Source organism: Drosophila bipectinata, chromosome 3R, assembly GCF_030179905.1.
Source record: "Drosophila bipectinata strain 14024-0381.07 chromosome 3R, DbipHiC1v2, whole genome shotgun sequence".
Taxonomy (NCBI): Eukaryota; Metazoa; Arthropoda; class Insecta; order Diptera; family Drosophilidae; genus Drosophila; species Drosophila bipectinata.
In genome coordinates this window covers 14281214-14303767 of record NC_091739.1, presented here as the reverse complement: position 1 = coordinate 14303767, position 22554 = coordinate 14281214, and the positions used below count along the sequence as shown (strand labels likewise).

General features: G+C 44.1%; 1 protein-coding gene across 1 annotated transcript; it reads right to left on the bottom strand.

The window, feature by feature from the left end:
- Positions 1-2643: 2643 nt before the first annotated feature.
- Positions 2644-20506, bottom strand: abd-A (abdominal A). Its single transcript, XM_043211758.2, has 5 exons — positions 19498-20506; positions 18638-18894; positions 15358-15405; positions 3369-3592; positions 2644-3295 (listed from the first exon to the last, which is right to left on the bottom strand). Exons 1-5 carry the CDS (start codon positions 20370-20372, stop codon positions 2909-2911), a joined length of 1791 nt encoding a protein of 596 aa, XP_043067693.1. The 5' UTR covers positions 20373-20506; the 3' UTR covers positions 2644-2908.
- Between the last annotated feature and the right edge of the window lie 2048 nt (positions 20507-22554).

Here is a 22554-nt window from a genome sequence, read left to right as displayed (position 1 = left end):
CGTGTCCCGGATCCCTTCTCGGGAGTGCACATGTGTGGGTGTGTCGTAAATGGCGTCGTTATGTGTGCGCTTATTATCATAATCCGTTGAGTTGTTGCCGCATTAATTAAATTTAATTAAAGGCGTTTTGCAACATTTCCGGGTACGTGGCATCGCTGCAAATTGCAGACCCATATCTTACGAGTCCTTACTCCAATCGTCCTTGCCACGAGGCATGAAATCAATTTGCGCAAAATGGCATTCGTTAATTAATATTTGTGGCGGCGACATTAGCAAATGGTAATTTATGCCTCGCATAGGATTGGGCCATCTCCTTGATATTTACAGCATATGCAAGTAAGAACTTGGCAAATAATATAAGCCATTATGGCCACAACTAATGGAATGGATGATTTAAGAAAAGATACTGCCCCCTTTGATAGTCTGAAAGCCACTTATTTGATTTTATTTATTTATTAGTTTTTCTCTGCTGTTCGCTTAGGCTAACGCTATTTTTCAATCGGTTGACTCATAGGTTTATATTTCGACACAAATCTTTTCGAACATAGTACGATTCATGTGTTATATTCAGTGTTTCATGTTCTTATCATAGAATGCAGCTTTATGTACAAAAACGATGGCCAATATCTCTGGGCGCCTCTCGGTCTAATACTAGGATCTCTTTAAACTTCGAATATAATTCAGTTACGTATATGCGGGCTCTGATCCGAATACTTGTGTGGATGGGTGAGTAATCTTGTTTGGTTAGTAAATAGTTTTATCGACTTGATTCTACGTATATATGTTCCGTTAGGCATTAGCTAATAGTTAGTTTGATTTCGAGTTTTTCGACCTCATCGGAGAGGTCAGCGTATGGATGGGTTGTCGTTGCAGTTGCTTCCCAGTCGGAGTGAAACAAGGAGGTTTTTAATTTTTTTCGCATTCATTTTAAAATCGCATAAAATTATATAATACACAATTCGTCACAACTAAACTTAAACTAAAATTAACAGAAGGATTTAGCATTAGGGTTCAAACAAAATATTGATTTATGAGCTAAACTTAAACGAAACTGAAACGCAACAAAAAACAGAAACGGAAGTGGGAACAGGTCTTGAAAAAGGCGTGAATATCACTCGAACCAAGGCTAAAAGGGGAAAGTCGGAAAATGTGAGAGTCTGAGTTCCTCAAAAGATGTTTTTACTGGAAGCTGTTTTTTTTTTATTTTTTTGTGGGTGTGGGCTAGACTTTAACTTCTGACTTGACTGCATTTAATATTAACCATACTAGATACACATACATTTAGTACTTTTATACATATATAAGTTCATATTTGTATATATTTGTAATATATATTCATATATATTTGTCAATAATTGTTGTTTATGTAAATACGCGCTGTGTAAGCCCTCCGCCTCGGTTGTGTATAATAAATAGATTTGACTTTAATTCAACTCGCCATCCTCGAGAGATAATGCTAGTAAATTTAATTTCGGGAAGTTGGAAATCTACGTATATGGGTTTTCGAGCCGTTTTCCCCCCCTATCGGCCTACTCTCGACACATTGTCTGTTGTTGCAACCTTAAGCTAATACGTATTCAGAGTTCCTTTCTGTTTGTTAATTTTCTTTGTAGATTTGTAGTACATACTTTTTGCTTAACTGTATTTAATTTAAAATTGTAGTCACTGGCAAAACGACAATTTATTATTACATCTTCATTATTATTATTACGTATTTGAAATCGTGATTATGCTTTTGGGTATGTTGCATACCGTTTCGTCCTTAAAAACTGGTATTTATGGGAATATTTGCGCAATTATGTATGCAATGTTTGCTCGCTCGTCGAATTAAGATTAATATGGCATTGAAGAAATCATTGTATCAAGCGATGGCAAACAACAAAAATACAGCAAACATACAATAAACATTTTACTTAAACAAAAACATTGGAAGATACTTTCTTTTTTTTCTTACTTTTCTTTTCTTTCTTTTTTTTTTTGTTGACGAAAAACATAAACAGAAATTTCCAATAAATATTTAGATACATTTGTACGCTCTATATAACTCTATATGTAAGTATCTTTAATCTGTAAGCATATCCATATATTTATGTATTCATATACCGTTAAACATAGTCGAACGTGGCTTCTAAATATCGAACTAGGTTATCCTACAGCAGTCGCAAATAATTTTACAATCGAATCCCGAACGTTCTCATTCCTCTACTACCCCTTTTCGATGGAGGGCGAAGTGGGTCTGTGACAGGCAAACGGGTCCTTTGACTATCAAAAATCGCTCATTTCGTCAATATTCATTTATATATTATATAGATCGCGTCTCCTGCTAACTCCTGCCTTAAGCATTTACCGCTATTCTAAGTAGTTCAAATTATCCATTAATATTATCATTTCTCGTTCTCGTTGTGAGCCCCCTGGCCCAGAGGCCCTTCGCTGGGGGTTGAATTGCCGGTTAGCCGGTTTGCTGGTTTAGGGGTTGGACTGCACAGGAGTGAAAGGAAAAACATGGAAGCATGGAAGGATACACAAACTCTCGTTAGAGATCTAGAGAAAAGGCAGTCGTTCTATCAAATAGACAACCGAAAGAAACCTCAGCTGGCCTCCTCAAAAAAAGTAACAACTCAATCCTTCTCCAAACAGAATCACCTCTGAGCCGGTGGCGCCCCCCTTTGCGTTTTGCTTTTCCCTCTCTCGGGTTAATGTAGTTTTTTTTTTGTAGACTTATGCAATTATTTACTATGTAAAACTTTACGTATTTTAGTTATCGAGTTTATCTTCTGGTTTTTGTTTTTATCGCAACAAGATGCGACTGCGATGCGGCGGTGGTGGTGGTGTGGTTGGTGGTGGTGCTAGTGGTGCGGCTGGTGGAAGATTGGCTCGGCTGGGGCTCGTCATTTTGGGGGCCAGCTGCTTAGGAGTTTACCTTGCTGACCGCCTTCAGCAGGTCGTGATTGCTCTTGTCCAGGGCACTCATCATGCCCAAGTTGCCGCCCAGGCCACCACCGATTCCGGGGCCAATACCACCGCCCACACCGACTCCCACGCCAACGCCCATTCCCAGGCCGAGCTTGAGATCGTTCTGACCCACCACCGAGTGGTGCAAGTGACCCGGATTGTGAGAGATGATGGAGTGGTGGTCCTGCGGTTGTTGCTGCTGCTGCTGGTGCTGTTGCTGCTGTTGTTGCTGCTGCTGTTGTTGCTGTTGCTGCTGCTGCTGTTGCACTTGTTTGTTCTGCTGGGCGGATTTCATCGTCTCCTGGGCCTTCATCTTCTCCTGCTCCTCGCGATCACGTCGCGCCTTTAAGAAAGAATCGAGAAAACACCAATCAGTTGATTTAATTTTATTCAAATTCGTGGAAGGGCAGACTCACCTGTTCGTTTATTTCCTTGACGGCACGCAACTCCTTCTTCAGCTTCATGCGCCGGTTCTGGAACCAGATCTTTATCTGTCGCTCGGTCAGGCAGAGAGCGTGGGCAATCTCGATGCGCCTCCGCCGGGTCAAGTAGTGGTTGAAGTGGAACTCCTTCTCCAGCTCGAGGGTCTGAAAGCGAGTGTAGGTCTGGCGGCCGCGTCTTCGGGGGCATCCGTTGGGGCCTGCAAACGAAAACGGGAAGAGAAAGTCACGTCAGATGCCGTTGATGATGATGATGTTGTTGCCGATTTTTGGCAGCGTTTAATGAGCTGCAAAGACACTGGCAGACAGTCGAAAATGGAACTCTGGCTCGCCTTAATGGCCAGCAACACATGTCAGGCGTCGCCCCATGATTTGTGGCCGGGGGTTGGGGCCTGTGGATGCCGGATTAGGGGGGAAGGGAAGTGGGGAAGAGACACTGGTGCACTGTGAATGTCTGTCTGCAAATTACGAGCCAAACAAACAGTTTTTTCGAGCCACCAGTCACCAGCTACCCAGCAACCTGGCAACCTGGCTGGCAAAAAGGGTGAGTTGACGTAAGCAGGCGGTCGCCCCAGGACACCGACTCCCCGGGGTCCATTCCGGACCTGATTCCGCTATAGAATCGCATCTCACACAGTGCATGGAAGGGTGAAGCAACCGAGGCAACCGGCACCGATTCGCTCTCAGCAGCAGGTCTCGCCCTGGTGGCCAGCGCGCTTTTCCTCAATTTTCCCCTGCACATTCCTTTTCCATGTTTTTTTGTACACATTTTTTTTTAGCAATTTTCCTCGCTACCTGTGCGAATTTTTTACGCGGCAGTGCCGAGTTGCGCCTGGAATGGGCACAGGCTCCGTGTTTATGTTACGGAAATCAAAAATTCGCTATCTACAAATTGCTGTCCCAGTGCCAGCCGCCTCTCACTTTTTCTCGCTTGCCGTTTTATGGTTTTTTTTTTTGTATTTTTCCTCCTTGCCGCTTGCCGCTGCCATTGTGCGGAGTTTTTCTCCTAAAAGGTTTTCATGTCAGCGGCAATTTTTTATGGTTTGCAAGTTGCGACTTTCCAACATCATAAGCCCGAAACAATGTACGCAAAAAAAGGGACAATTTTTACGTAATATTATGAAAGGTGCAGATTTTGAAAAATCTTTCTCGGTTGTAGTTGTAAATCATCATCTGCAGTTGCATTTTTTATGAGATTGGGCAGTTGGCAAAATATTTACGGTCCGATGAGGCCGTGACATTCGAATTTACCTGAACTGATAAGCTGAGTTAAGGTGAGTCATGGGTTAAGACACTCTACTTTCCTTTTAGATTTCTCTTTTTTACATTTAATAGAAAATAAAAATACGATAAAATATCTGCTCTACTTGCAAATTAATTTCCTTCTCTTCCACTAGTAAATACTAGAATATTTTTAATTTCCAGAGAGCTGCCATAAAATGGGAAAAACATTCGATGCTGAGTGGACACAAAGTGAAAGGGGGAAATGGAGCAAGGAGCAAGAAGGAAAGCAATTTCAATTCTAATCAACCTCTCCTTTTCCGCTCTCGCAACCAGGAATACCAAACTAATCTAAATTATTTACACGCTACAATGAGCAGCTACAATTCGTCCCATAAATCACGACTCCCAGGACACACGCGCCCCTAAACAAGATTTACGACCCCCGCAATGGCCGCTGCAATGGCAGCAGGTGCGAGCGAGATGGCTGCACAGCGCTCGCAGGACCGGAGAGTGATGGAATCCAACATGGCTGCCGCAGTGTCTGCCCTCGCACAGGTAGACACACGCATTCACACACACACAAACAGAGAAGGAGAGAGAGTGTTGGCATGGCAACGGCTGATAGAGAAAGAGATGGACGGGGGTTTGAGTGGTGAGTCGGCGCGGAAAACCGGAATATGCCATCCACCGGGAAAAGAGAGAGCGTCTGCCTACACGTGGAGCTGCAGCCGGAGCTGAGCGGAAAAGAGAGCTCGGAAATTGAGTCACAAGCCGCAGATAGAGTTTGTTATTGATTTTCCACGGCCGCTGCTGCTTTTCCACTCAAAAACTATTCGGAAAGCCTTAAATCCGCTTGGGAAACGGACAATCGACGTTTTCAAATCGGGCTCTGGAATTTGTTTTCTTCTCTTTTTTTCTTTTTTTGGAGTGAATGCGTCTGGACGAGCGGCTTGGTGGGAGTCTTTCAGGGTTCAATGATCTTTTCACACAAGAGAAAATTTGGTAGAAATTGCTGAGTTAGTTTTTATAATTGAAAAATTACTGATTATGACTTTATAGACAAAACTGACGGCTAAAAATAAAATTGAAGCTTTATATAATGCTAGATTTTAGGCTATAAGCTAGTTGGAAGCAGCCCTGCTCTTTAGATTTCAATACGGAATAGGTGAACCTTTAACCTCTCCTTCTAGGAAATTGGGGACTGCCCTAGTAGGTCCAGATTCCGATGTAAAATAAAATAAAAAATAAAATAAATAAAAAATTAAAATAAAAGAGTGCATTAAAAAAGATCGCGGGCCTATAAATCACAATCCTCGAATCCCGCCGGCACATTGTCAGCTTGAATTTCCGGGTAATTGATGGTCGCCTTTTAATTGCATTCGCCACAAAATAAATTCCACATAAGACACACCACTTGCATCCCACCAGCTGCACCAACAAGCCAACCCGAGACCATATGCAAATTTAACAAAATTTCTTTGTGAATTCGCCAGTTTCGAGCGAAATAACTGCTTGCCAGCTAGTTCCCCATAAGTTCGCTAGAGAAACCCCATCATAGGTTGTGGCTTGGCTCTGTGAAAGTTGCACAAAATTCCAGTGGAGTACACGACCAAGATCGTAAATCACCTTCTTATACACCCGGGTCGATGGGGCCCCCCAAAAACCGGGCTGCTGCTGCCCATAACAATTGATCTCGATTTCGACTTCGGTGACAGTTAAACAGACACTCACTCAAAGCTAGAATCAATTGATCGATTTGTGCCAACAGTCTGTCGTCTATCTGCACTCGACGGGTTGTTTTGGGGCTCGTTAAATGGCTTTTTATGGGCGTTTTATGATCTATTTACGATTTTACGCATGGTCTTGCGCCGTGCATAACGATCGACTACCGAGAGCGATCCGATCCTCGTTTTATAGTCCCTCATAATGACGATTGTTGTTTAGCGAATCACCACTGTGTGTCCCGTTTAATTAGTACAGCGATTGTACAATGACAAGGGCGCTCGTAAACACGAGTAGCCACTGTTGATTTCTGGTTACAATGGGTGGTCATTAATCGGCATTCACATTCACATTCCGATTCCAATTCCCATTCCCATATCACTTGACTTAATGGCGCTCACTTTGTGGTTCAGCCATTATTTCGATTTTTTGAATAAAAGGCATGTAATTGTTAAACAAGTTGATAATTAATTAGAGTTGAAGCTTAGTTTATGATTTAAAGAAGTTTTCACTAAAACCAAGTAATTCTGTAATCTTGTATCGATTAGGGAGTCAGTTCAACCGTATCTGGACATTGCGCATACGCATAGTGGTCACCCCTTTTTGGCTTGCCTCTTTGGGCATGTAATTGCCAGCCGTTTAATTGCACTCGACCACTGACCAAACATTCCCTGGCCGGAGTAGTGTCCAAGCCGTCTGGAATCAGCTGAAATCGGAGCGTTCGTGCCGGGGTTCGCAACACAGAAGTGGCCGAAGTACGTGCCATGGCTCAGCTTTGGGCGTCACAGATCGTTTGATATTCGAGCGGGTTTAAGACCCTCTGCTCCCTCGTATGGGCTCTTGGGGATCCTCTGGTGTTTGTTTTGTAAATAAATCAGTGGCGTTGGCGTTGAGCGGAGTCATTCGGGCAATTTACAGCACTAATAGCCGCTGTTTGACAAGTAATTAACTCACCGAGTTCCAGTTGCCTGGATTGTGGTTTAGGTTTTCAAAAGTCATTTTCCCCTTGCAGAGTGGCCATAAAAAAAAGAGTCTTCAGTAACCAGAAGTAATTGGTTTATTTGAGCCTTACACCTCGGGCCATTCAATGAGATCCACACATTTCGAAAACAAGTCTTTTAGTTGTTTTTAAAGCCAAGAAAGTGGCCCAAACAAGAATTATATACTATGTTCTTCCATTGAGTACTATATCGGATCCTATACCTATATTTGAGATTTATGTTAATTTTTGGTTAATGTATGTTTTAATTTGATAAATTTGGGCAGTGATTTTTAGAGTATTGCTAATGTATTTTCCATTGAATTATAAATTAGTTAAGTTTGATGGAAAGGATAAATGATCGATTTTTGATATGATCTAACCTGAATATCTGACTCACTTCTAAACAAATGCCTTTTGAATTAATCACAGTTTATATTAACTATTAAAATAAAATCCCACGTTCCGATTTAGGAAGGCATCTCTCTCCCATTGCGTTATGATGATTTTCAATTACCCACTCGATCATAAACAGTATTTAAGCGCTCGCTAGACAAGCGCTATGCGGCTGTCTTGATCGCTGGCTTTTCGAATTTAGTTGCGGTGGCCGGTGGAACCGGTCCGTTGCACAATTGCGTAGGAAAAACATTTTCCAATTAAAAATCAATTAGCGCACCATAAATCGTGGCTGCAATTGACTGAAGCGGCGGCGGCCAGTAAACAAAAATCCGAAATAAAACGAAAAATTTGGGCCACAAATCCAAAAGGGAAATTCCAGACGCGGTGGCGTTGGAAACAAATACTATTTGGATGCCTATTCGGATGGAAATCGGTTGGGTTATTCACCGAATCGGGAGACGGGAAACGTAATCCGGGAGGTGACATTATAGCCAGAAAAGTCGTCCCAAGGCGTCGCTGTCAAGATTCGGAATGGGACCGTGAATGGTTATGGGTTATGGGGAGGAGAATGGTTATGAGAATGGGCCCGGCCAGACCCGGGGATAGCCTCTATAACAATGACATTAACAATTAAAAATATTAATAATCATAAACGTAATTGTTCAATAAACAGCGCCGCGTATAAATAAGCACAGAAACATACGAAAACGAGACGCTGAAAAAAACTCGGCGCAGACTGAAACTTATGATGACATAAAAATCATAAAAACAATTCAAAGCGTACAATAAAGATACTCGCACACATTCTCACGGACATTGGGCGCTGGCGGGGAGGTAAAAAGCGCCATAGTTTACCCAAGTATCTGTGTATCTATGTATCTATGTGTCTTTGTATCCACGTATCTGTGTGTTTTCTGTGGCGAGTAGCTGTGTGTGAGTGTGCATTCGAAAGTGGTTCCGTGGGGACGATGACGGGTATGGGGTACGGGTCTTTGGTCTTCTTCTGGCTTCTTGTTTATCAAGCGACACAAAATTGTACAATAAACAAACATTTTGGCTGTACGAGTATTTCGTGTTTAGTGTTTGGCTCCTACTCTCCCTTTCTAGCCACATTCTAGCGTTCTCGCTTTCGTTTTCGTAAATAATAAACAAATTTACATATCGCTTGACACAGACTTTTTGAAACATTGTGGTTTAGCAGCACTATGCGTGCTGTAGCCATATTTCTTTATTGTTCCAGAAGTCGGCAATTCCGGCAATTAGTCTGAATTCGAGTTCTAAGCTTTGACAAGCGTTTTTCCGGCAAAATACCCGGATTTGTCACAAAGAACTTTTGAAACATTGTGCTCCGCACTTTCGTGTTTATTCAGTTTCAGTTTAAATTTCAAATTCTAAGCTTGACCAAACATTTTGCCTAAATTTCTAGCGAATCTACAACCAGTATGTTTGTTGACTTTTGGCGCGCAAATTTTCGGTTGTGTATTTGTCTTTCAGAAGAGAATTTCCAGAAATCTTTCAGAGCTTCCTACTTTTGGGGGATATATCTGATATTCGCTGATTCAGCCAAGAGCCTTTGTTTTTATGGCTATAAAATTAATTTTTAAATGGCTTTCTAAGGAGACATAAACCTATCAGTTTGTAAGACACCAAGACACAGATCTCCCAGCAGCCATTTCTGTTTGAAGCCATATATTTATGGAAGCGTTTTCTTATTTTGGAAAAGAAGAAATTTCACTTGTGAATTGTGTTTGCGGCTTGGTGCATATGTTTTATGCTGATTTGTTTATATTTGGTATGAATTTTCGAAACTAACTTCCCGGATGGCATGTTGAAAGATATATAAACAATCGGCCGACATTTAACATGCCCAAAAAGATCCACCAGCCTCCGAGCCCATATGGATGGTACAGGATGATGATGTGAGGAATGTGGAAGTCCATGTCCCGAGCGCTTCTGATGGCTCAACAGTTTTTTTGGCTTTCCTGGAAGAGGCAGTTCATTGTTTCGCAGAGACGATCTTTTGGGCATTTAGCGAAAATTGCAATGTTCTCGGCTAAAATGATGTCCCAGGGGAGCAGTCTTTCTCCCACCAGGCCCCACCAGCTAGCAGGGATATGCAAATGCGCGAAAAAGACTAATTAAACTTTGAAAGAAAAGCCGCTTAAACGCTGTTCTGACAAGGCTCACGGGCAACATCTGGCTCTTTTGTGTGGCTTTTAGCCATCCAGGGGGAGGATGAGCAGAGGGGTGTTGGCAGAGGGGTGGTGGGGCAGGTAAGCGCCGCCATTAAATTGCGCTCCTGCTCGGCATTTTTGGGGGTGGCAAAGTGGCAAGGCAGAGAGTCGGAGGCAACTCCTGGCTGCCATTGCAAATAATTTATGTTTATTAAATTTATTTAAATTTAATCAGTCGCGCAAAGCATTTTGTGCGCCGAGAAGGACTGAGAGGCTGAGAGAGGGGGCGCAGGCAGGTTGGAAAAGAGGGGTGGAAAACCTGGATGGCGTTCGCCCGGGGATGCTTCTTCTGCAATTTATGTGAAGCGCGTTGCCAATGTTGTTGTTGTTGTTGTTTTGGGCTATCCGATCTGGCACGCCCCCAGTGCCAGAGTGCCAGCCGGAGTGCCAGGACTGCTAATTGTGTGCTTAATCTTGGAAAATATATGGCAAGCTGTCGTTGTCTGTGCTCTTCCTGGAGCGGAGCGGAGGAAATTCCCGGCAAATGTTGCAAATACTCCAGCTCCCGGGGGATTAATATATTCTCATCAAATATTTCACGCCATTATTGGAATTACTCCTCGTTGCTGCTCGTGATACTAGTTAAGGGGGATCAGGAATAGACTAGGATGGAGGTTGCATTCACAATTAAAATGGTATCTAAGAAGTCCATAGAGGAGGTTTTCAAAGCAAGCCGATAACGTATATATCCTTTAAAGTTAAATAATATTATTTAATTCAAGAGTTTAAGAATTCAAGAGAGGATATTGATTTTTCACCGAAATCTTAAAACCATTACGATTTAAGAACTCTTGAGATACAATTTTCTACCAAGTCATAGATCGTACGTACTTATACCATATGCTTTTGACATTATCTCTTCGGATAAGACCCCCGGATATATTGTATCTCAGGAAGTGCAGACAGCCCTAAATTTCAGCTCGGGCCAGCCAGAGCCATAGCAACATGGTAACAGTTCCTTTTCCACTTTTCCTTTTCCTTTCTCTCCAAAGAAATGAGAAAACCAAAAGAGAGAGAGAGGTTGTGTGTGTGCAAGCAGGATGGCAAATAACGGCAACGGCAGCCATTAGAGCCATTCACCCTTACTGTCTTTATGGCATTTTTAATCTCGTGGGTGGTTGGCGGCACAACCTTACCCCACAGCCACGCCCCACGCCCACAGCCCAACATTTTTTGCATGCACTGCAAACACGAGGGTGTGATAAGACAAAATACCCGACATAAATGTGAAAAATATATGGCCAGAAGCGAAAAGCGAAACGGGCCAAAGGAAAGCGGAAGAAGCCAGCCGCAGAATGGGCCTAGGGCCGTGAGTTGAGACACGAGGGCTTTTCTGGTAAGGAAAGCCTGCAAAATCAGACTCTTTTTCTGGGCGACCCCCCCTGCCCCTTTTTGGCCCATCGCACCGAAGTGGTTTCAATAAATTTCTTGGCCCACCCAAGACAGAGACGGAGCAAAGAAAGTGCGCCAGAACGAGAGAGAGGTGGGCGGACTAATTTTGGGCGGACGGACAGCTGTGGAGCATTTGTAGCGATGGCCTATAAATGGCATTAGGCGTCTAGAATTGGTAATCCGCAAGATTTTTGCAAACGGCGTCTGTTCCTGTCACTTCTGGGTGGGTGGGTGTTCTTCCTCCGTTTGGGGGACACGTGTCGCCGCAACTGACCGCAACTCGAGCACCCTCGAATGTATCTGTATCCCCTGCCTAGCTGGCTAGCTGGCTTTGTGTATCTGTCTGTGGCCGGCAATTTAATTGCAAATGAAAGGCGTTTAATGTGCGCCGCTTGCGATTAAAATCGCCGCGAATCGATGCGACACAATCAACGGCCATTCAATGATCACAATGAAGTGGCGCCACAGCGACTCTATGAAATTGTTTGTGTGTATCTTTCGGGTACACAGATACAAAGCTACTCAGATGGGGCTTTCAGCGGGTGGCACTAGGGTTCATCAACACTTTTTGGCTCCTTTGTTTGGATACTCTTATTCGGGGACTAAGAAAAGACAATGGTTGGTGGAAACTATTACTTGGAGGCAGCTGTTACTTATAAACATAATATATTATGATCTTTGTTGACTAAAAATTGATTATTAAATATAAATATTGCTTAGCATGGCTTCTGAAAATTAAAGATACCCTGAGCAGCTAGAAGGGTATGAAAAAAAAGGTTTCAAAGCCGTTCAAACATATCTGCAATTGGCCTCGTCTTGCCCTTTGGACGCCTCATTGGCTTCGGCGTGTTTCTATTCTCGTTTTTTGGGGAAAAAAGGCGAGGAAACTGAATTGAAATTGATTGCCTTCATTGGTTGCCACCGCCACATTTTTCTCTCCTTTTCTTTGGTTTTGTTTTTTTGTTGGCCGTTTCCAAGTTCATTTGCTCGTTCTATGAACCTTGGCAAGCATTATATCGACTTTTATTGAAAATACATATAAATTGAGCCAACTGCTTTCGACTGAGAACGCATTTTGGTATTGTATTCTGGGTGTTTTGTGTTTGCTTTGGTTGGGTTTTCCTTGCCTTTTTCGGCCCCGTTTTTCCCAACTACGTTCACGGCCCAGTGCACACGGGTCCAAGTCCAAGCACTCGATATCGCATACAAATACATATAATTTTTCCTATTTGGTGAAAACAAACACGAACTCCGGATTCCTATTTCCATTATTCCGAATGCAGAACTCGGGGGCAGATGTCGGCCATAACTTAGATTGCGTGGGCCGACTTGAAACGATGACGTATTAAAACGCCATTCGAAGAAGCACCCCCGCCCTCTTAGACCAGCCATCTCCCAGCTCCCTTCTCCACAATCCCCCCTCCCACCAAATGGAAAACGTGACACTTAAATTCGTATAAAAAGCATAGATCGATCGATGCGGGTTCTATATTTACCTAGGCGTGCGCATAACTCATGCTTATCCCCCTCAGCTGGAAATTTCGTTATAATACCCGGTGTACCCCCCGCTCCTGGAGCCACATCCCCCCGCCAGAGACGAGGTGTGGTCCTGTGGAGGGACCGCAGACCACAGAGAACCCACCTCGCCTATTAGTAATTCGAATCTTCCATTTCCTTTGGATTTTTTTTTTTGTGGCTGACATACTTGATTAATGGCTTACGGGGACTCGGTCTTTTGTGAATGGCTCTTGGAAAATGGTGGCTGATGCTGCAGCCATGATCCCAGACGACGGTCTTTTGTCAACGACAGGTTTTATTATTCAGGCCATTGAAGCTTGATCTTTTCAGAAGACGAAGCTCGGCCGGAATAGCAACTCCAATTACCTGAATTGCTTCATTAGGAGAGAGGGGCTAGGGCGCGAAAGGATTCCCACAAAGCCAACAACTGGAATAACGAGTTCCTCTAGGGGAGGATTCCCAAAACACAAAAGGCCCATCAGCTCCTTTATCCTCTGGAGGAATAGACGTTCCTGGAGAACCCATTCTTTACAATTGTAAAGTTGAAAAGTAAATCTCACAACGTATTCATTACAAATAAAAAGTGTTGGATAGACTCTCGGGTATGGAATCTCTCATAAATGCAGTAGACTAGTTACCAGTCGCATTTGGAAATGATTATGGCTCATCACAGAGAACTAAGTGCATCGTAAAAACTCTAATCTCATCCATTAATCGGGTAAAATAATAAATTTAAGCGGAGAACGAAGAGTGCATTAGCCGACACCGGCAGCGACTTGTTTAATTCCGCGATTAAATTAATACTAACTACTCCCAGTCTTTAGAATTTATCACAACCGGAAAAGTCGAGCGAAGTGGCGGCAGTCACGCATGCCACGCGATGTGAGAAGTTATATAGAAGAATATATCCTAAATATGTCGCAGCCAGTTCTATATAGAACTTTTGTGTAAATAAAATATTAAAATTAATGAAATGAAAGAAAACTTTTGACTTAAGCCATGCAATGCTATTTTTAAGCCCTATATGGATATTACTCCAACACTCTTAGGTTTTCTTCAAGTGTGACTAGTATGAGGGGAATAAACTGTGATCAAGTACTTCAAGGGGACTGGGGAATCGAGTTGGCAATTGTCTGTGGAACGTGTGCGCTTTTAATTTGATTTTGTCTGCGCCAAAATTTACATGTCTGACAGGCCCATGCCCCAGTCCATGCCCCCAGTCCATGCCAGAGGCCGAAACCGCGCCAGTCTGGCTGCCATTTTGTCCTCATCTCTGTGTCTGTGCGGCCGAATCCTGCGTCCCGGCTTTGTAATTCAAACCCCTTTGCCAATTTGCGCCACTTGGGTATTAAAACCGCAGATTAACAGCCGCATGGAGTAGTTAAAAAAAAAAAAACAACTCGAAAAAAAAGCAGCAGAGAAACGTGTCATTTCGAATTTTCCGCCGGCGGCAGGCAGGGAAATGGAAAAAAAACTGAAAACAACGACACGAAACGTGCCGATAACACGGTGTCGCACACTCCCCCTCGGCCAGGGGGGAGTCTTTATTAGAGGGAGATGGCAGCCATATAGACAGAGAACACACCAAAATGTAAATACAGAAAAAGGAAAACACAAACCGAAAGAAAACACAGGGAATCGGAAATTAAACAAAAACCGAAACGAAATGGAATTCGCTTATCGCGCCTCATAAATTAACCCTTGCCAGCCGTCGTCCATGTTGCGAGGGAGATAGCACTCCGAAAACCAGAGAGGGATGGGTGAGGGGGAGGTTGCATCAGGGAGAGGGGAGCTGTTGAGGGGTCAGCGGGATCAGCATTTATCTGCGAGATGGCGGCAAGGCGAAAACCCGATCCCAATGACATTGATCTCTCGTCGGCGGCCGCAATCGAATTGAAACATTGATATTGCATTGATTTCAAGCGCGACGTTCGAGTTCAAAGCTTGGAATTTGGAAAGAGACAGAGCCACAGACAGTGAAAGAGAGAGAGGCACAACCCCTATAATTCAATTCCACAGCGATCGAGCTTATCACGACCGCGCTACAATTATGGCTTGTAAAATTAATAAAAATAATATATTTTATTATTCACATAGCGCCTCTATCGCTGGCCGGGGAATGCGAATAAATCACGACGCGAAGATAAGATAACCCTAGAGAGCTGTTCTTTAGCGCAACAGTTGCCGGATGTCAGTGCCTTTTTCAGACATTTGCCAGAAAATCACAATACGATCGAGACAATGGCCCGAAGGATTTATGACAGGACATCACCAGGAGCGAGTCGAGTCGCAGGCGGCCAGCCGAGAAGGGTTTCGGCGGTGAAAGTGGCCGGGTGGAAGATGCATTCCCAGCAGGTAACACTCCCAAGCTTCAAGGCCATCTCAGCCGGCACTAAAAAACGCAGTCATATTCCATGCCCGGTTAGATGGATAACCCATTTTCTCAATGCCAGTCGGGAAATTAACTTCAAGGGTTCCGGTTAATTGCAGTACTTACCGTTGAAATCGCCGCAAACGACACGCTCGAAGGGACTTCCCATCCAGTCTGAAATGAAAAATGAGGAAAAAACGATGGTTAATATTTTTTTTTATTTTTTTATGGCCAAGGAGTTTGGCAAGGAGTTGGGCTAATGCAAAATTGCCCGCCAATAGCCTTGAGCGAGTTCCTGCTGAGTTATGACGATCTCTCAAATCATGCCCAGAGAACCCCTTCTTCTATATTTTTTTCCCCCCATATGTATGCCAGTTTTCATAAACCACTCAATGGGGTCGTTTTCAATTTAGTTGTCAGCGCCGGCCACAAAAAGCAGAATTAGCCGAGTGGAGACCACCAGCACAGTGAACCTCTGGCCAGTTGAACCGGCTCCGCTCTAAGTAGACCACGGAATGGCCCAGATGGACGGGGGAGCTCGGGAGCTTGTGGAGCTTGGGAGTTCGAGGAGATGCCAACGACCAGAGACGCCGACTCCTCCTAATTAATAAGCAGATGAAGCTGCTCGGCATCGTTGGCGTGTTTTTAATTAAAATACACAAATTTCTGTGCATTTGCCATTTGCCAGTCGCTGTTGCCATTTTATTTGACGGAAAGATAGACGGACACGCGGACCCGCGGACAAACGGACAGTGGCCAGGCAATCTCGTGTATAGAAGAGATTCTGCGAGGCCCAGACTTCTTTGTCGCATTGATGATTGCACAATTTATGAGCCAGTGGCTTCTTATCTAGCCAAGGCAGTCTACACCACGAGAAAAACTTTGTCTAAAGAATATAAAATTATTTTATCCTTTAATGAAAATATTCTAAAACTTCTTGCCTAATCAAACTTTTATGATTTGACTTTGTATTTTTTGTGCTTCTCCAAAACTAAAACTATTTTAGTTTTTGTTAAGTGTAATTTCTTTAGCCATTTTCTTATCCATCCTATCCCACCCGCTACCCCCTAAAGCACGTGCTGAGTTTGCGAATTTTCAGTGCGGAGGAAAAGCTTTTGCCATTTTCATGCTTTGTCGGGCTGCGCTTTTCCAGATAATTAAGAAAAGTTAACCTCTTTGCTTTCTTATCAGCATAATCAGGTGCAGGCGCGCCCGCACAGCCCAGGAAGACACCTCCCCACTGGAACGCCACCTAGCCACTCGCCCCCTCGGCCCCTCGGCAATCGTCAAGTTTGCTGGCAACATTGTTGATTTTGCTGTCCGGAGTCGGTGCAACGATGTGAAAATGAAAATTCATTCAGACGCTTTGGCGTAAAATATTAAAATTCATTAGTTAAATTGCATTTGGCAAGCATTCAGCTGTAAAACGTTGCCTTTTGCCGTTGCTGTTGCTGTTAAAGTTGCAGCATTTGTTGTTGCAAGCAAGTCCGGGTGTTGGTCTTGGGTCTTGCTAGTTTTTAGTTTTTTGGGTGGGTTCGGAGGCTTGGCCAAGTGAAAGCCAGCCAGAAAGACTCTCGGGGTAAATGGGGCGGGGAGCAGGGAAGATTCTTGGGCGATTCACATGCAACTGCATGGCTATATGCAGCAGTTTATGTATGTGGCAGGAGAGTGGAGGAGCAGGGGCTCTGCGCCGACGTGTCGCGCACTTGGCTGCCATAATGGCGTCATGCTCGTATTTACTTTCATCGCTGCCAGTCGCCGCAGTCGTCGCGTCGTCTATGATCTCGTTGACAATTTTATCGCCTTGACGCTGTGAGCACAAGATATGCAAAATATTTCATTGTGCGAAATACCGTTTATCTTACTAGCCATTCTTTTTTTTTGTTTTAGCCAAAACAGGTTTGTCCGGGCCAACTAATGGTGTAAAAACCCTATGGGGTTTTATAGTCTTCCCACCATTAGAATATATGTTTTTAATCTCAATCGCTAGTTATCGATTTACCAACACCCAGATCTGACCAAAAACCCGTTTATCTTTTTAGCATTTTGTTTATTTATTAACCGAAATCTTTAGAGAATTCTTAGATGCTCGGAGGTTTCTTAGATCCCATAAAGCTGCTACCTTGTTTTCGCTTATTAATCTGTCTGCAAGCTCATCAATTGGCAATCACTCATGCCTTTTAATTCACATGCCCGGGCCATAAACTGAAGCAAAATCCCAAGTGATTCCCGAGTAAATACATCGGCATCACCATCGCCGCATGTTTTCTCTATCATGGCGACCGATGTGCAGTCTATAACTTTGGGGCCAATTGACAGTCTATTCATATGGTGTCTGCCATTAATCACAAGCCATTCAACCCGGCGGGGGCAGACTGGAAAACTGAATTCGTTCAATTTCTTGTGTGCATTGTGGAAATCGAGTGGATGGCTGCCTCGCTGGCTTTCTGGCCAAAATGATAAATAAATCCTGATGTGCAAAAAAATGCGCGGAAAAAGCGAACGGATCGCGTAAATTAAACTGACCCACATAAATTTAAAGTGAGTTCGCTCATACTACGTTAGCCGCATAAAAAAAAGCGGCGGCCGCCCGCAAAAAGATACAAAAAAAATATCTGTATCTGTATCTTTTGGCGCGCTCGAGTATCTCTGTATCTGCTGGATTTCGTATGCGCGGGGGCACATCCCCAGCATTTGTTGTGTGTATCCACGCCGAGTGTTTGTGTGTGGCAACCTTGAGGCTATTTAAATTACAAATCGACGAGCCACCAAACCACACGACAAACAGACCAGCAGACCAACAGACAAGAGCGTTTTTCAAACTATTTTCATTTTTATTTACTGCCAACTTTTTAGCTCTTTAGCTTGTTTCGGTTTTTGGATTCCGATCCGAATCCATATCGCCCTGGAAGACTTATGCGATATAAACGACTTCGAAGTGCCCCGCAAAGTGTTCATTATGAATCGGAATTGTCGGCGAAACGGCAATGGGAATGGTTGGAAATCGGAATATCTGTTGTTTATATGATGAAGTATAAACTATCAGATCACTTTCAATATTTGGCCACTGGGTATTACAGCAGGTATTAGAATGTCTTACATTTCTTTCAGTGTAATTGGCCATGATTAATGTATACACAAAAATATAGAGCTATGGTTTCTATGGCCCACAGATTCATTCTTAATTTTATTGGATTTTCTTGCCTTGAAGTCGAATGATTGTGTATCTTTTCCAAATAACCAAAGTACATAGTTTTGTTTTTATGGAAAACTAGAAAGATCAGTACTTAGTGGAATGGATTCTTTAGGATTTAATAAGTGGGAATATTAAAGATTTGTAAGATTTTTAAGATAGATCGTCATAACTTTTGGATACGAATTTCTTAGAAACAAAACAACAACTCACCTGTAAGTGTCATCCAGGGATATCTCGGCAGATCGGCGATTCCTGCCCCACCGGCACCCCCGGCTCCTGGCATGACCCCGGAGGCGGGCTGGGTGCAGGCATTTCCGAGGGAGTCGACTCCAATGGCCCCGGCACTGGCGGCTGAGACCGCCGAGGCGGCGGCTGTGGCATGTTGATAGAACTGAGCGAACTGCGCCGAGGCCGAGGCAGGTACGCTCATCGACTGGTAGCTGTTCATCACGGTGTCTGTGTACCTGCTGCAGGTGAGAGGGAGAACAAACCAAAAGTTAACATACGGATGTGATGGCGATCCCTATCTCGTTCCCACCCATGCCCCTGGCCATTTGAAAAGTCAAATGCTAATGAGCTGGCTGAGCCCCGGGCCATTTGCATTTGCCCTTTTTCGAGCAGCAGCAGCTCCGACTGCGGTCGCCTCTAATTGCACACTAATCCGGAACACGCCCACGCACAGCAGGGCGCACTGTATGTAGTTTCAATATGCAAATGGCCACAGCGGAAGGTCAGTGTGCGTGCGAATCTGGTGGCCGGCAACAAATTGCCACCGGCCACCGCAGGCTGTTCTAATTTTCGTCCTTTTATGGCCATTCGATATGAATGTCCGGCCAGTCAGGAAGCCAAGAGGACCAGACCCGAGCCGATAATTAGAGCGCATTCGAAACGGATTTGTGGTTTGCGGTTTATGGCGGGGTTTCAGAGGACGAGGGTGTCAGAGGCATTCCAAATGGGTTCTTGGAAAGAAAGTTTCATATATATGATGACTAATCAGAAGATACCCCTCGAAAGATATCTATCTAAATATCTCCAAGATATACCCCCTTTATCCCTTCAACTTGACTCACCTGCACGACTTATCTTCCAGCCCCGAGAACCCGGCCATTCCGGAGAGCCCTCCATGGGTGCTCGGGTGATTCGATACATAGGGATACATCTTGCTGGTGGGGATCGCAAACGAGGAGCTGGCCGCGGCGGCGGCGGCAGCAGCGGCAGCGGCGGCGGCTACGGAATTGGCCGCGTTTACGGATGCCGACGTGGATGCGGGTCCGGAAACCGGCGAGCTGTCGTTGAGGCTGCGGTGCAGCGACGAACTGCCAGATGCCGACGGCGATGGGGAGCAGCTGCTGTCCCCGGCTTGCGAATTTCCAACTGACGGCGGAGTCAACAGCAACTGCTGGTGCGCGTGGGCGTGGCCGTGGGAGGCGGCGGCTACGGCGGCTAGCTTGTTGATGTGGTGCTGTTGCTGTTGCAGCTGGAGGGCCGCCGACAAGGAGGAGTACTGGTGGTGCTGTTGCTGCGCCTGTTGCTGTTGTTGCTGCTGGTGCAGGCTCTGCTGCTGCTGTTGGTGTTGCTGGAACGGCGAGGACGAGGACACCGGCGAGTGGGGCGACTGACCCAGGTGGTGCTGGCCCAAGTGTAATCCGCTGGGACTGGGAGACAGGGAGCCCGCTGCAAGAGTGATGTTGTTGTGATTGCTGCTGCTGCTGGGACTGCTGCTGCTGTTGTTGTTGATGGTGCTTATGTGGCTGCTGATGCTGCTGGTGTTGTTGTTGCTGCTGCTGGCGGTGGCTGAGACGCTGGCAGATGCGGCGGCGGCTGCAAGGGCGGCGGCTACTGCTGCAGATGACGAATTTGGGGGGGTGGTGGTTAGGTGCGAACTGATAAACGGCTGGAACTGTGGATACTTTGGCAGCATACTATCGAAAACAAATTTTGACATTGCACATATTTTTTCGGAGATCGAATCTTCGGAATTCAGTTCTATTCTTCTTGTTCTTGTTATGGTTTATATTTCGGATTTTTCGAGTCTTTCGGAATATTTATTTTATTAGTCGTTTTTTGGGGAATACCTATTGAATATTGAGCTATTATTTGGTGTTGCCTTTAACAAATTTTGTTTGAATTCTTATTGAAAGCGATATATAGAGCCACTCGAATATTAAATCTTTTAACTATGATATTCATAGACCTCATAAAATGATGTTTCAGTTGTGAATCTTCTATCTGCTCCCCTTTAAACTTTACTGACTTGTAATCCAATGGAAACTACTATAAAATCACTTAATAAATCACTCCCCAAATTGATCAAATTAAAACATACTAAAACCGAAAATAAAGTTCGCATTTAATGCTATAAATAAGAGAATCATCCGAATGGTAGCCACACACATATAGACTTTTTATAAAAATTGCTCGGAAAACATAAAAAAGAACATTAACCAAATTGAATATGTTTAGATTGAACATAAATCTCTCTTATAGCCAAGATATAGACCTCAAGTGGAGAACGTATATAATTCTTGTTTGTGCCTTGAATTTTCTCTGGATTGTGCCAAAGGGTTAGTAGAACTACTTATGGGGTTTTTTTTAGAAGTGACTTTAGCCCGCGATTAGTAATCTATAGAGATGGCAGATAGTTAGTAACTTTTACAGAGATACGGGAGGGGAAAATGGAAGTCTTCTTCCGACTTTAAGCTACTTTGAAATGCATTTCGTTACCTTATGGAGATTTCTCTAGCGAATTTGTTAAATTTGGATATTTTTCAGCTTTTTATTTCGCTCAAAACTGGCGAATTCACAACGAAATTTGTTATTTTATGGAAGAGCGAGGGTTTCCCTGCGGCTTTTTTTACGACTTCTCAAGAGTGTGCGTGTGAGTGTGTGTGGTTGTGTGCCTCCTGGAGAAATGCTTTCTTTTCATTCAGTTTTTAATTACTTTGTTTAAAATGCCGTAAAAACACTTGGCTGGCAGAACTATCGAACTCTCGAACTCGAACCTTGTCGATGTCAACTTTATGGCCTTTTTATTTTCATTCACCGCGCGCACACACCAAAAAGGCGATAAAAACCGAGTGTTTTGACAGTTTTTGTTTTTGATTTTTCACGCAAACATGGGCTTTTCTTTTTTTTTGTTTTATGCACTATAACAGTTAAATGACAATAAGCCGGCGGCGGGCGTAGGAACAATAAACACAGCGAATCGGAATCGGACTCTGGATGGAAATCATAATCCGAATCGGAATCGGGGAGCTGAAAGCCGAGTCTGGGTCTGGAATTGGGAGCTGAGTTCCGCAGACACTACTGCGCGCCACGATAATAAATATTATAATAAAACGAAATTTTTAAAAGAGTATAAAAATTTCGTGTAATTGGTAATTCTTGCTGCTGGCGCTGGCAGAGCGACGCCAACTGCGGCAGAGCAGTGGCAGCGACGCGACGCAACTTTGAGTCGTTGGAGAGTTGAGTTTTGTCTGTCTGGGGTATTGGGATGGCTTTTTGCTATTCTTGTTGGCCCGGACCTGAGAACTGAGAACGGAGAACGGAGACCGATGTTTACGCGCGAGAAGAAGGCCGCTGCCACAGCGTTGTGGCGTTACGAGCAGCGAAACGTTTATGGCGCAATACAAAAGCCATGCGAGCGTTCTTATGGGTTTCGTATCTTATGGATGCTGTTTCTGTTTCGGTTTCGGTTGCTGCGACAATTTCGACACACTCAACAACAATTCCACTCGCAGCTGGCGTCGACGCCGGCCGCAGCAGCGACGGCAATAAGAAAGATACTTGTATACTGCATACTGTATATGCTGTATAACTCATCCGTTTGTCTCGCTCACCCTGCCGCTGTATCCGGCGGAACGGCATCCATTGCTCCCTCTCTTTCGCATGATGGCTGCCGCGATGTTTGAGTGAAATTCGCTCGAGTGAATCAGACTCTCACTCGGTTTTCTTGTGTGTGATTTTAGTGGCCGGTTAATTTTGTTTATAACGTGAGAATGAGCGCTGAGCGAAACTATCGACTTGAGTGGCCACCGTTGAGTGGAATGGTTTTTTAAGTGTTTTACGCTTTGTTTGGCATTTATTAAATTACCCTGCATTATTCATGTCGAGTGGCATTTTGAGTG

What these genes read in the sequence shown, in the direction of transcription:
- abd-A (XM_043211758.2), bottom strand. Translation starts at nt 20,372, where the DNA reads ATGTCAAAATTTGTTTTCGATAGTATGCTGCCAAAGTATCCACAGTTC. An exon ending in CTGGAAGATAAGTCGTGCAG is followed by an intron (nt 18,895 to 19,497) that starts GTGAGTCAAGTT and finishes TCTCACCTGCAG; the next exon opens with CAGGTACACAGACACCGTGA. An exon ending in CGTTTGCGGCGATTTCAACG is followed by an intron (nt 3,593 to 15,357) that starts GTAAGTACTGCA and finishes TTTCGTTTGCAG; the next exon opens with GCCCCAACGGATGCCCCCGA.